Here is a 14110-nt window from a genome sequence, read left to right as displayed (position 1 = left end):
GCCTTTGGGACGGCGGCGAGCGCCAGGCCCGGCCACCCCCGCCGTCGCCGCCGCCGGCCTGCTGCGAGGTCAGCGTCCAGGAGCCTGCAGACAACCGCCTGGCCTACCGGCGCAGCAGGAGCACGGACAACCTGAACTTCCTCAAGAAGAGCTCCTTCAAGCGGAAGTCCACGTCCAACCTGGCCGACCTCAGAGTGGGCCCCGAGAAGCTGGCACCCCAGAGGACGCTGAGCAGCTCGTCCGCAGACTCGGAGAAGTTCGGCTCGGACAGGAGGACCAAGCGCTGGAAGAGCCCCCTCAGGGCCAAGGACTTCGACCGGGTCTTGAAACTGGTCAGCAACGTGGCCGATGCCACGTGGAAGAGGGACAGGGACAGCCCCAAGAACGGGCCCCCTGCACCCAGCGACCCTGGCCACAGGCTGCAGCGCCATAGCAGGCTGCACGACGACTACTCTCGCCGGGTGTCAACCTGCACCGAGCCGGACAGACGGCAGGGCGCGCCCTTCCCGGTGGGCCCTGCCCACAGTCCGGCCACCTCTCAGGGTCCCCACATCGACGTGGACACCGCCGTGTGCCCGCTGGAAGCCAAAAGTTCTCAGGCGTCAGAAAGTGCCGGGGCTCACCCTGGCCGCCCCTCACCAAGCCCGGCCACCCAGGAAGTACCCACCAGGGAGGCTGCTGACCCACCGCCTCCGGGCCAGTTAGCACTGGGGTCTGAGCAGCTCTCCACTCCTCTGCGGCCCACCAGCCCCAAGCCCCAGAGCCCAGGCGTGGGCAGCGTGACTTTGGGTGGCCCGAGTCACCACAGCGCCCTGTCCCTGAGTTCTGTGGAGAGCGAAGAGAGGCCTGAGGGTTCTGCTCAGAAGGAGCGGGCTTCGGGGCCCCCCCAAGAAGGGCAGCAGACCCCCTGTGGTGATGAAGGTGCTGAAGACAGCGGCATCAGCAGCTACTCCCAGTTGAGCCTCAGTGGGACCATTGGGCCAGCAGAAAAGAAGGAGGAGGTGAGGACATGGGCAGGGGCCAGGCCGTGCTCCATTGGTGACGGATGGGCAGAGGGGGGGGTGGGAGGGCATTGTCAGGGCAATACCCCCTGATCCTCATCTGGAGAATTCCATGTGCCCAGGTGGCTGGTGGTGGTGGTCAGCTAGCTAATCACGACATGGTGAAAAACTCTTGGTCTACGGGGTTTTCATTGTCTGGCTTTGGAATGGGGTCACCAGGCCCTTCCTAGTCAGTCGTCCTCTGGCAGCTCCGGCGATACCTATTCAGCATCTGTGTTCTCCCGGGTTGACTAAGGAAACATATCCAGTGATGCTCATCCCTGTGTAAGAGATAATCCTGTATCAAGAAGGGTTCCCAACCCAGTCCAACTCACGTCCGTAGTCTGATGCTAGGCCATTAGTCCCTCTTCAGACTCACGGAGGCACGTGCCGGTGACACAGAATGGTGGAACCAGGAAGCAGGAAGATCTCAGGCCGGTGGGCGCAGTCTTGTGGATCCAAAGTTGGTGGGAACATGGCAGGGTACAGACAGCTCTCAGGGTTGGGCAGCCCATACGTGGCCACCCCTCAAGGCAGCCAGAGTTCTAGCAGGCAGGAAGGCAGAGGGGCATAGAGTGAGGCAATTCCCAGAGTCCCTCACTCTGATACAAAAGGTCGCACCCCCAAAGGTGTCATCAAGCTACCACTTGATTGACCGGTTTGACTCCACCCCTAGCTGAGAGTGTCCAGTCGACATACTATCCTTCAACGACCATAGTCATCAACACACCAGCCTCCATGGACAGATGAGGGGTGGGAAGGCATGTGGGGAGCATTGACCAGGAACTGAACCCCAGTCCTCCCACACGGTAGCGGGAATTCTACCTCTGAACTGGTGTTTGTCCTTACCCCTGAAGTGCTCAGCAAGGCCAGTGGCCACTTGCTGGTTGTGCTGCTGTAAAAAAGTATCCGTAGCAATTTTTCTCTCTTGCCCTAAATTGCTGAAATCCCTGGAGATGGCATTTTCCATGCCATTCCTTCAAAATACATTTACTGATCCCAGACTATGAACTAGATGGAGTTCTGGTGGTCTTTGGGTTAGGTGTTGGGTTATCACCTACATCTGTGGGGTCAGTGGTTCGAACTCACCGGCTGACCCTCTGGAGACACGTGACACCCTATGAAGATTGACAGCGCAGAGCCCTCTGAGAGCAGTTCCCCTCTGCCCTGTAGGGTCGCTCCGAGTCAGCATCGGCTTGACCGCAGTAGCAGTGGGCTCATGTTTGGTTTACTATGTGCTGAAGGAGCCCTGGTGGTGCAGTGGTTACTTGTTGGGCTATTAACCACAAGGTCAGCAGTTCGAAACCACCAGCTGCTCCGAGGGAGGAAGGAGGAGACTTTCTACTGCCCTGTAGGGTCGCTCCGAGTCAGCATCGACTTGATGGCAGTGAATAGAGGAAGCCTCAACCACAAAGTCAGCAGTTCGAAACCACCAGGCTCCAGGCTCTCTGCGTGAAAGAGACAGGGCTTTCAGCTCTTGGAGAGAGTTAGAGTCTCAGGAGCCCTGATGGCAGACCGAGTTACACGTTGGCCTGCTACTGCCAAGGTCAGCGGTTTGAAACCACCAGTAACTCTGCCTTGCCTGGTAGGGGCACCAGGGGTGGGGATTGACTCCATGGCAGTGAGAAAGGAGCCCTGGTGACAGAAACGATGACCTGCTCAACTGCAGGCTGCAGGGCCCTCGGTTCGAACCCCACCCGCTGCTTTCTGGGTGAAAATGGGAGCGTGGCTGGAGAACATTGAGACTGTCTGTTCTGGGAAAGGTGGGCGCCTCAGAGACGGTAGGGGCAGGGCAGCCATGAGGAGGGTGTGAGTTGAGGGTCCGTGGGGGTGGGCGGGTTGGGTTTTCACACTGCGTGCTAGGTTCTGGGGGAGAGGGAGTTGGGCAGGTCCACCCGGTTGTCACTTTCAAAACACTATTTCCCCAGAGCTGTCCCCTCCGGGTGGAGGTTTCAAACGTTCCCTACATCCCTCCCAACAGAATATGTGAATAAAGGCACGTCTTTGTGATGTTAGCGGGTTGTTTTTGCGTGGGAATGTGTACAGAGCGTTCTGTGGGGTTCTCGTCAGCCCCCAAAGGATGACAGCTCGCTGGGTGACGGTTCTTGCACTTATTTTGAGAGCTGAACATGAGCATCTCGGGAATGGGGCGGACTAATAACCGTCAAGGCTGCGCGGGGAGCAGTGTTCCCATCCTCCTCTGACAGCGTCCACCCGGCGCCCCTGTGCGGCAGTTGGCACAGGAAACATGCGGGGCCCTTTAACCATGCGTGGTGGGGAGCGGGCGAGACGCAACCAGCCGTGGGGGTGGCAAACGCATTTTCCCTTACCTTCCCGGACGGCTTTGTAAGTATAGATGGGTGCTTACTATAGCAAACACTCCCCTAGAGAGTGCCCCTCCCACTCATGATCACTGTATGGAAATTGGAGTTAGTACACGTGCACATTTGTGTCTAATTTGGCAAATTTGCCCCAGAATATCCATCATGTTTTTAAATTGCACATGTTTTTAAATTGCCTCAAGATTCTTCTGTAGCACATCAAGCTGCTCATGTGCTTTGAAAGAAAATGTTCCAAAGAGAAAAGAGAATGATGGCTTGATCCAGCGTGCACATTGTACCTGGAGAGTCCTTGCAGCGCAGTGTCTAACTTTCAGAGGGAAGCTTGCAAAAATATAACCTTTCTTCGTGAGGGAAAAGGTAGGCAGGTTTACTAAAACGGTTGACGTTGACACAGAAACCAGGGCTGTCAGAATCTTGGTGAGCTCGTCCCAGAATGCACAACTTGTCAGTACCTACGATGTCCGTGCAGGCTTTTACGACATTTTATTCCGGGTGTATAAAGCCCAAACCACTGCTGCCAAGTTGATTCCCTTGAGAACGCAGGGTCTCCAAAACTGTAAATCTCTACTGAGGCAGACTGCTGATTCGTGGGTTCGAACTGGGTTTCTCTCAGCATTTAATCTACTGCACCACTAGGGCCTCTTCCTGGGAGACTAAGGATGTTTGAAAAGCCCCTCTAATAGCGTCCATTTCATTCCACTGCCCCACCTCCCTTTGTGCTTGGCAGTAACAGCTGTCTGGGGAGAGACTTGGGGTCAGCCAGACTTTCCCATGGCCTTGTCTTGCTGGGAGAAAGGAAGATGGGGCTTTCTTCTCCCGCCAAGAGTTATAGTCTCAGAAACTCACCTTGGTCACTTTATACCTTGTCCTGTGGGGTCGCGCTGAGCCAGCATCGGGCTTGGTGACTGTGAACTGTCTTTGTTGCAACTGTAATCCGAGAGGGGTGGTTGGTCCAGACCATGGAGAGGGACCGCACTTGGTCCAGGTGGCCGCCAGGGGGCAGTTGCAGTAGTTGGACAGGTGAGGCACCGCATGCGTGATATCCAAGTCTTTCATTGCATCTCCCTCTCTGAGCCAGGACCAGCTGCTCTGAGAAGAAATCTACCACTTACCTGCCTTCCCCGCCACAGGGGCCACCTCACCACCCACCAGGGTGTCTGCTGTCCCAATGGTGCATCTTTTAAGACACAAGAATTCCAACCTTCATGGGTTAAAATCAGTTTTGCTATTTCTATATCAGTCAGTCTTGAGTGTAGTATCCTTCCATATGCTATTTTCTACTTAATCCATTGACAGTCAGCATGCCTGTAGAGCATATGTAAGCTGTGTCATTGCGTGTTGAAGGAGCCCTGGTGGTGCATGGTGGTGCAGCGAGTCAGCGCTTACCTGTCAGCTGAAAGAGCGGTGATTGACACGCAGCAGATTGGAATCCAAGGGGGGAAATTCTGCTCTGTCACGAGGGCGTCGCTATGAGTCAGAGGGCACGCAGCATTAAATGTAGAGTGAAAACCATTTGAAATCTGTAGTGTGTCATCATCTGTCAGCCAGACACAGCTTTTAGTTTGGAATCATCATAACTCACTGCCTTCGAGGCGATTCGGACTCATGGGGGCCCTATATGTGGGGGGTTTCAACAGGAGCACACAGCCTCATCTTTCTCTGGAGCGGAAGGAGCCAGCTCACTGTGAGAAAAGCGCTTGCCTTTCTAAGGGTATGCATCTGCTGCCACCTCGTGGCCAACCTTGTTAGAAACCCCAGTGGTGTGCTGCCCAAAGTCCCTGGATTAAAAACGCAGTTTAGCATTTACATCTTCGTAAGAGCCCTGGAGGAAGACTGGCCTACTTGTTGGGCTGTTAGCTGCAAGGTCAGCAGTTCAAAACCAGCCGCTCTGCAGGAGAAAGACGAGGTTTTCTACTCCCATGAAGAGTCGCAGCTTCGGGAAGCCACGTGGGGTGGTTCTGCCCCGCCCCATGGGGTCGCCGTGTGTTGAAATTGACTCAGGACAGTGAGCTTCAGTGCGATCTGTTCCCTTCGAAGGATCAGGCAAGAGTTTCTTAGTGCTTTCTGGCCAGTGCACGCAGTGGCTGAATGGCCTCGCAACTGTTCCTACGCCTGAGCGAAACCCGTTGCTGCAGCCACTGGGTCAGTCTGTTCTTGAGGCCTGTCCTCTTTTTGCTGCCCCATCTTGTAGTATTAAATTAAAAAATTGGCGCCGAGGGAGGTGGGGGACCAGCCCCCACCGCTAATACTCCTATTACTACTACTCGGATTCAGTAATGCACAATTGTACGGTTGAGATATATAAGTATTATATTAGAGTCATCGAAAGCATGAGAGATAATACAATAATACAGTACAGTCAGACACGTTACATGGCAACATTGCTCACCTCAGCCCAGCTTGGTGGTCCACGTGGAGAGAGGGGGAAGGGAAGGAGGGAAAGGGAACAAGGGAGAGGGGGAAGAGTCAGGGAGGTCAGAGTCTGAGAGAGAAGTCCGAGCCCGAGGGCTCTATATTGCTGACCCATGCCTATATACCTTTTGGGGGCATGCCAGCCCACCAATTACAGGTAGAGACATACGTCACAGGGAGGGGTTACACTATAGGGTACCCAGTAATGAGAGGGTGGTCTCTGGGTCTCCATAGGAACCATTATCAGTAGGGTGCAAACCCCTCCTACAGGAACCAAGCTAATGGTCCCAAGCTTCAGAGAGAAGTAGTCCATTGTCTCCAGCAGCAGGGAGCAGTCTGGCAGCAAGTATCTGACCTCCCCCCACACCATCTATTTCCCAATCATAATGTCCTTCCCCAAGAACTGGTTTCTTCTGCCAGTACCAGTCCACTTCAGCTCACTAGTGCCTCGTGGACCCCGGTGCACGCGTGCCCTCCCACCCACGGGACCTTCCTCTGGGACTGTCTCCAACAACGTTCTGCCTCCATTTATTATGTCTTCAGTATCCAGCAGGGTTTCAAACCACGATAAGGTTTTCAGAGGCTCCTTCAGTGGGGAGCCAAGTCCTTCTCGCTTGTCTGTTCGCAGTCTGGGAGCTCCACGGAAACCGGTTTGCCTTGGGGGAGCCCGCTGGCATTTCAAACACCAGTGACACAGCTTCCAGCACCACAGCCACACACAAGCCGGCACAGTGGGACACTGAACAGACCAGCGGTGGAGATTTCATACAAGGGGTGGTAGTTCCATAATCTGGTGTCAATTTGGGACTTGAGAGGATTAAGAGTGAAGGGGTGGAGTCTAGTCTGTCCATGGGGTCCCAGCCAATGAGGCCTCTGTGTGGGCATGGCTCTTTCCTGAGAATTCTGGGGAATCTGTTTTTTTCTCCTTGAAGGCAGGCGGGAGAGAGACTCTTGCTCACTCCCTGAGAGATGTCTACTGACTAGACACATGGCACTACGCCCTGGGAGCTGGAGAAGGCAGATGGACCTACCCTGATGCAACCAGACCTGTGGAGCCAGAGAAGCCATGTAGAGACCCCTGTCAGATGCTTACAACACCACTGGATCCACACGATTTCCAACCCACTGGCATGTGATCCTTTCTCATTCGGCATCATTGCATGCATTTCGTGAGCCTGAAGAGGACTTTATAGATCGGTATCGGACATATTGGGCTAATATTGGACTTATGGACTTGACCTGGACTGGGTTGGGACATTTTCTCAATATTCAATTGCTCTTTTATATAAACCTCTTTCTTATATACATATGAGTATCTATGAATTTATTTCTCTAGTCTACCGAGACTAACACACAAGGTCATTCAATATTTGCCCTTTGGTCTCTGACAGTGCTTCCTAGGTTCATCCATGTTTTGTAAAGTATCATAACTTTATTCTTTTTTATGGTTAAATAATGGTCCATCGAAGGGATGCATCAAATTGTGTATCTACTGATGGACATTTAGGTGGTTTCCACCGTGTGTGTGTGTGTGTGTGTGTGTGTCTGTTGCTAAAGCAAACACTGATGTCCATGTACTGGTTTGAATCCCTGTTTTCAGTTCTTCTGGGCGTACACCCAGGGGTGGAATTGCCGGGTCTCCCAGCAGCTCTCTGCTGAAGTCTTTTAGGGAAGCACCAGACTGTTGCCCACAGCAGCGATGGACGAGGTCCCAGTGTGTGCACAGCCTCACCAGTGTTTGTTTTGTCGTTTTGCATCCTAGCAGGGGCACAGCAGTATCTTCTCTCATTGACTGATCTCTCCCGTGCAGTATGCATTGGAGACAGCTAACCACAAGGGCAGTGGTTCAAACCCACCAGCCACTCTGGGGACAAAAGACAGGGCTGCTTGCTTCCATAAAGCTTTAATATTCCATCCAGGGCTGACACAAGTCGGAATCGCCGCAGTGCCAGTGGATTTGGCGTGGATATCTTTTAGTGACTAGTGATGTGGCATGCCTCTTCACGCAGCGTATCTTTTCAGGGAGAGTGCCCTTTTACGCAGAGTACTTCTAATGTAGACTACTTTTCACATAAGTATCTTTTCCCACAGAGCACCTTTTCACGAGGAGTACCTTTTGACCTGCTGAAGGCCTTCTGTGTTGTCGCTGGGAGATGTCTACGCAAGTTCTCGGCACGTTTTAGAAATTGGGTTGTTTGTCGTCTTCTTGTTGAATGGTGGGAATTCTTCATCCAGTCTGGACATTAAATCCTTATCTGATAACGTGGTTCCCAAGTATTTTCTCCATTCTGAAATCCATCACTTCATTTTGTGGGCAAAGACCCTTTGGCGGGCGAAAGCGTTTGATCCTGATGGAGCCTGGTGGATCCAATTGTGTGTTTTGTTGCCATTGTTAAGAGCCCACGGCTCCAAGCTCGGACCGCCATATTCCATTCTCAGCCAACTTGCATCTGTTAGGCTTTGGTGGGGCACCACATCATCCATTTCATGTGTGGATGTGTTGTCAGGAAAGACCAGTCCCTGGAGAAGGACATCATGTTTGGTAAAGGGAAGCAGCAGGGAAAAAGAGGAAGGCCCTGCAGGAGAGGCTTGATGCCGTGGCTGCAGCAATGGGCTCAGCCATAAGACCGCTTGTGACGGTGGCGCAGGACCGGGCCGTGTTTCCCTCTGAGCTGCACAGGGTGGCTACGGGTCGGAACCGACACAATAGCACCTAAGAACAACAGCTACAGAGTGCTTTGATGGCTGTAGCTCTGGCGTACAGAGAGTGTTCGTCTTCTCCCTTGGGGCTCTTTTCCCAAGATTGCTCTGGCTTGTCATTGTTCCTTGCTGTTCCATATCAATTTGAGACTGGCTTTCCCACTTCTGCCAAGAAAGCACTGTGGTAGAGCTTGGGTTAAACCTGGAGATCTCTTTAGGTTGTACTGACGTCTTAACAGTACGAGGTCTTCTGCTTCATGAACACAGCGTGTCTTCCTCATTGCCTCACACCTCCTTCGGCTTCATTCCGCCCGCTGTGTCTCTTCCATTGTATGGCCTTTCATCTCCTGACTGCATTGAGCCCTGGCTTTCCTCTCAGATGCCACTGTGAATGGAATCTGCTTCCTTCGCTGCTTTCTTCTTTTTCAACCTTCTCATTCCGGGTGTGTGGAAGAGCTACTGGTTTCTGCGTGTTGACCTTGCTGGATTTGCTTGTTAGCTCCAGTAGCTTTGCGTTCGGCTGTTTTTACAGGCAGGGTCACGCCCCTATTGCACCGGAGTCAGTTTAAGGAGCACAGTTCTCCCCAACACACGGACTGCCACGAGTCAGAATCAACCCAACCACCACTCCTGTTTTATATGCCAGATGCAAGAAAGGGGGACACACACCCCCACACACCCCAAAGCAACGTGCCTTGATTCTGCAGGGTGCACAGCCTAATGGGCAGAGTGCCGTGCTGCTGATAACGATGGACCGCGGGACAAGTACTTATGAGCGCGTACCTCGTGTCATGGGTGCAATCAGTGGACATCGCTAACTGGGTGAGGAGGGCACAACTGGGAGGGGAGAGTAGAGTAAGGGGATGGGTGGGGCAGCAGCTCTTCCAGGACCCTCGAGTCTCAGCTCAGCCTCTTCCATGCACAACAGTTAAGCGACCTACTGCCCCTTGGCCCCCTTTTCCTCATCCATCATCGGGACTCCGAGGAGCCTTGTCCTGCAGGGCAGGTGTCTAGACCGAGGAGGACATGGGAGTGCGGGTACAGCCCGGGGCTTCACACAAGTGTCCAGTGGGTGACGGCTCATCTGCAAAGTGCTCACTGTGACTCTTAAGGCTCCCTGGGAGCCCCTGATGGATTTGAACCACTGACCTTACCGGTAGCAGCCCAATGCCTAACCCACTACGCCACCAGGGCTCCTTAGTGGTGGAGGTGACCTGCACTGGGGCATTTTGCTTCTAAATCTACTCAGATTCGCCCTTGATTTAGGGAAGAGAAGCAGTCTTGAATAGAAGCTAATAGCTGGCTTGCTAATCCTTTCGTTCATGTCTCTCTTCCCTCAGTCACCTGGGTGTGCGTTTCTACAGCAATGGAAAGAAGTTCCTTCAGGAGGGAAAGCACCCCACAGAAAAGCACACTCAGACATTCTCAGCAAGAAACGGACAGGGGAGAGTCTGGGGTGCAGTCCCTACCTGGAGGCCTGGGTCCAACAGCCGCTCCACCCACTGCAGGAAGCGGGACCTTAACCAACTCATTCTGAAACTTGAGCAGTGTGGTTGCCTCTTCAGCATAAAAGCGGCAGGCAGTCCCACAACCCGAGGAGGCGGGCTCGCTCACCCTGAGGTCTCGCGTGGAGCCACGTGTGGGGCTGCTAACTGCAACGTCTGCAGTTTGAAACCACCAGCCGCCCCGTGGGAGAAAGATGGGGCTTTCTACTCCCATGAAAGTTACTGTCTACGAACCTCACAGAGGCAGTGCTACCCAATCCTGTAGGGACGCCATGAGTGAGCATCAGCTTGGCAGTGAGCTGCTTTCCTGAGCGGGGCTCCTTAGGATAAGGTGACCAGATGTCTCGCTTTGGGCAGGACAGTCCCGATTTTTAACAATTTTTCCGGAGTCCTGCGGCGTTTTAAAAAAGCCCCGATTTTTGGAAAGAATGCACGACAAGCTAGGGTATACGGTTTTCGGCTGCCATGTGGTTATTTCGCCAGGATATGAGTTTTATCAATGGCGTCCCGCTTTACCAATGCTAAAATCTGGTCACCTTACCATAGGAGAAAGAAAAGCTGGGTGATGCACTGCCCACAGGACAACCAAAACCCCATGGCCGCTGCCGCAGAGCTGATTCCGACTCAGGACGACCCTCTAGGACAGGGTAGGGCGGAAAGCCTCATCTTTCTTCTGCACGTTGGTTGGTGGCTTCGAACTGCTGACCTGCAGTTAGCAGCCCAACAGGTAACCCACTGGGCCACAGTGCCACTTGGTGGGGAAAAAAGAACAAAGGTTGGCTGCCTGGACTCTTAAACCCGTGACAAATACATTTATAATCAAAGAAAGCTGCAGACAGAAGAATTCAAAAGCACCCTCGATTCTTAATACCCGCCATTATGCACCAAACCAAACTCTCACTGCCACCAAGTCGATGCCAACCCAGTGACTCTATAAGACAGATAGAACCCCTGTGTGTTTCCAAGACCATAACTCTTTACGGGAGTAGAGAGCTCTGTCTTTCTCCCAAGGAGCGGCTGGTGGTTTTGAACTGCTGACCTTGCAGATCGCAGCCCAAGGCATAACCACGATGCCACCAGGGCTCATACAACAAAAGGTCCATGGAAAGATGGAATGGAAAGATCATGAGATGTTGCCACGGGCTTTTCGAAGCCCCCTCGCACTTACTTCCTTCATTGCTTCCCCTCCCTCTCCTCCCAAGCCTCCTCCTCCTCCCAAGCCTCCTCCTCCTCCCATGACTGCAATGCTTCCAGCATGAATGGGAAGCCCAAGAAGACGGAAGTCAAGAAATTCCGTCGCGTCTTAGAGCTGTCGTCCCTTGTCTGTCCTGCCCCCAGCCAGGAGGCTGTAGCTTGTTAGAACACACCTGTGGCCTCGAATCTTCTCCGAGGAGCGTGCGGGAGACTTCAGGAAGCACTGTGGGGGATGGGGAAAGACGACCAGAGGCTGTCTGCTGCTTTCAGGGTGCCGTGGCGTGCGTGCGGGAGGCAGGTGGAGAGAGGAGGATTAGTTTCCTGTTGCATGCAGGCTTGGCCCCCCAGCAGTGTCCCCTTTCTTCACTCACTTGTCCGGAGTCCGCTCCTCGGGCCTGGTGACAGGCCGAGGCTGAAAGATGAGGTGCTCCAGGCCCTGAGGGCAACAGCTTGGGAGACGTGTGTGGAATCGCTCTCACTCAGAATAGAGCCCATGGCACTGGATTTGGTTTGGGTTCCACCCAGTCAGGGAGCGCTGGTGTTGCAGTGGGTTAAGTATTGGGCCGGTAAACTAAAGGTTGATGGTTCAAACCCACTAGCGGGTGGCTGTAGAGGCAAAAGAGACTGCCTCCATACAATTTATAGTCTCGGAAAGCTCTAAGGAGCCGCTCTACTCTGTCCTGTAGGGTCACCACGAGGCAGAATGGACTCGGTGGCTTGGCTGGGTTTTATGATAGCCTCTCAGAGCCCTGGTGGCACTGTCTGGTAAGCATTACGCCTATTAACTGCCAGATTGCCCGTTCAAAATCACCAGCAGCCCTGAGGGAGAAATTTGAAGCTGTCTGTCTGCTCCTGTAAAGACTTACAGTTGAAGAAACCCTAGATTCAGTTGCTGTGAGTTAGGAAGGCGCCCTGGTGGCATAGTGAGTTACTCACTCATTTAGTTGCTAACTACAAGGTTAGCAGTTCGAAACCCCCAGTTGTCCTGAGGGAGAAAGAGGAGTCTTTCTACGCCTGTAAAGAGTTAGGGCAGTGGTTCTCAACCTTCCTAGTGCCGAGACCCTTTAATACAGTTCCTCATGTTGTAGTGACCCCTCATGTTGTAGTGACCGTAAAATGATTTTTTTTGCTACTTCATAACTGTCATTTTGCTACTGTGATGAATCGGGCGACCCCTATGAAAGGGTCGTTCGACCCCAAAGGGGTCGCGACCCACAGGTTGAGCACCGCTGAGTTAGAAGCATCTCAGAAACCCCCAGGGGCAGTTCTTCTCTGTTCTATACGGTCCCTTTGAGTCGGAATCACCTGTGTGGGGGGAGCTGAGTCTCCTGAGCTTTATCCGGGAGAACAGACTGGATGGCCATGGGCTTGATTTGGGGGTTTTCGGAGCCCTGGTGGCACCGTGGATGAAGAGCTCAGAGTGGTGGTTGAAACGTGCCACTGTGACACAGTGATGGGGACAGTTTGCTCCTGGGAGGGTTGCAGCCGTGGACGCCTACGAGGCATTCATCGTCCTCTGCCCTGGACAGTCCCAGGCATCCATTCCGACGGCAGCCGGCTGGGTTTGGTTTTTTTTTTTATTCTAGCCCCTGGAGGAGGGAAAGAGTCAGGAGTGTATGGAATGTGGCAACTGGGTGTGTTGCGTGTGCTTAACTAAACAAAACAAACAAACAAAAGCAATCAGGGACCGGCATTGTGCAGAGTGTTTTCCTTTCCTGTACAGCGGAGCAGAGGCACTCAGCTGGCTCTTCAGCATCGAGGGTGGAGAGACACGATCTCACATACTGGGGACACGTGCCAGCAGGAGGGGCCAGTCTCTGCAGAAGGCCCTCTTGGTCAGGGCCCAAGAGGAAGACCCTCAGAGATAGACAGACCAGTGGCTGCAACAGTGGGCCCAGACGTGAAGTCGGGGAGGACGGTGCGGGACTGGGCAGTTCCATTCTGTTGTGCGTGGGAACCGACCGCACGGCACCGACAGCGGCCGCGGGATCGGTTCTGTGTCTTCAGAGCTGCCCTAGACACGCTCACAGGAGTGGTATTTGATTTATTTTTAGGGTTCACGGAACTGGGCTGATGGGGCTACTTCCGGTGATCTTCTGTTTGTTTTGTCTTTTTATTAAATTCCCTAATCAACCCATAAAGCAAATCACGAGGCCTTGTAAAAACGGCAGCTGTGCTTTTCGCACATGTTGTCGTCCGTCTTACTCGTGCAAGGACAACCCCAGGGCCTGGCGTCGCCGCTGCACCCTTTGTGCCCGGAGGAGCTCGGAAGCATGGGCCGTCACACGCTTCTTACAAATGACGTCGCCGCTCCTGGGCCCAGGGGACAAGGCCATCACCCTCCAGAGGACACTTTTAAAACACATTGTTGTTTCCGTTTTCCCGGGGAAGGGAAGGACCTTGGTTACATTTGAATGACTGGTGTGTGTGCCCCATCCCTCTTGGTAACAATGCGAAGGACGGGGTTTCTCCTTGGGAGAAAGACGGGCTTTCTATTCTCGGGAAGAGCTCCAGTCGCAGAAACCCACAGGGGTAGTTCTGCCCTGTCCTGTGGGGTCGGGAGGAGTCGGCATTGACTTGGTGGTGAGTTTAGGGTTTTTTCGGGGGGACGGGAGTCTGTCTAGTGCCCCTCAGGGGGTGGTAGGGCCTATCTTGGTGGGTGACCCTGTCTTAGAAGAAGGCTGGTTTCTTTCCTATGAAGACGGTCTAATCAGCCATCTCCTCGGTGCTGTCCAGAAACCAAACCTCTTTAAAACAGATACTGAGAAGCAAGAATTAACGGGCCCAGCCTGCCTGCAAGTGTTTCTGACTTGGGCGTGCACGGCTTATCCAGGCAGGGACAGCCCGAGATTTCTCCCACGCAGAGGCAGCCCGCTTGTGAAAGAGGCTGGATGCTGCGCAGTGCCCTGCTTTGGGG

At 53.5% G+C, this 14110-nt stretch overlaps 1 protein-coding gene across 1 annotated transcript in view; it reads left to right on the top strand.

The window, feature by feature from the left end:
• SPATA13 (spermatogenesis associated 13) overlaps positions 1-14110 on the top strand; it is a gene marked incomplete at its 5' end in the record, with an annotated part of 81670 nt that overhangs the window by 563 nt on the left and 66997 nt on the right. Inside the window, one exon of the mRNA XM_045293986.1 lies at positions 21-1001. Within this exon, the coding sequence (XP_045149921.1) occupies positions 21-1001 (981 nt within the window). The remainder of the gene's footprint in view (positions 1-20; positions 1002-14110) is intronic.

This window comes from Echinops telfairi, unplaced genomic scaffold, assembly GCF_000313985.2.
Source record: "Echinops telfairi isolate 266 unplaced genomic scaffold, ASM31398v2 ScPeMD7_2565;HRSCAF=3150, whole genome shotgun sequence".
NCBI classification, from domain to species: Eukaryota; Metazoa; Chordata; class Mammalia; order Afrosoricida; family Tenrecidae; genus Echinops; species Echinops telfairi.
This window is presented reverse-complemented; position numbering and strand designations above follow the sequence as displayed.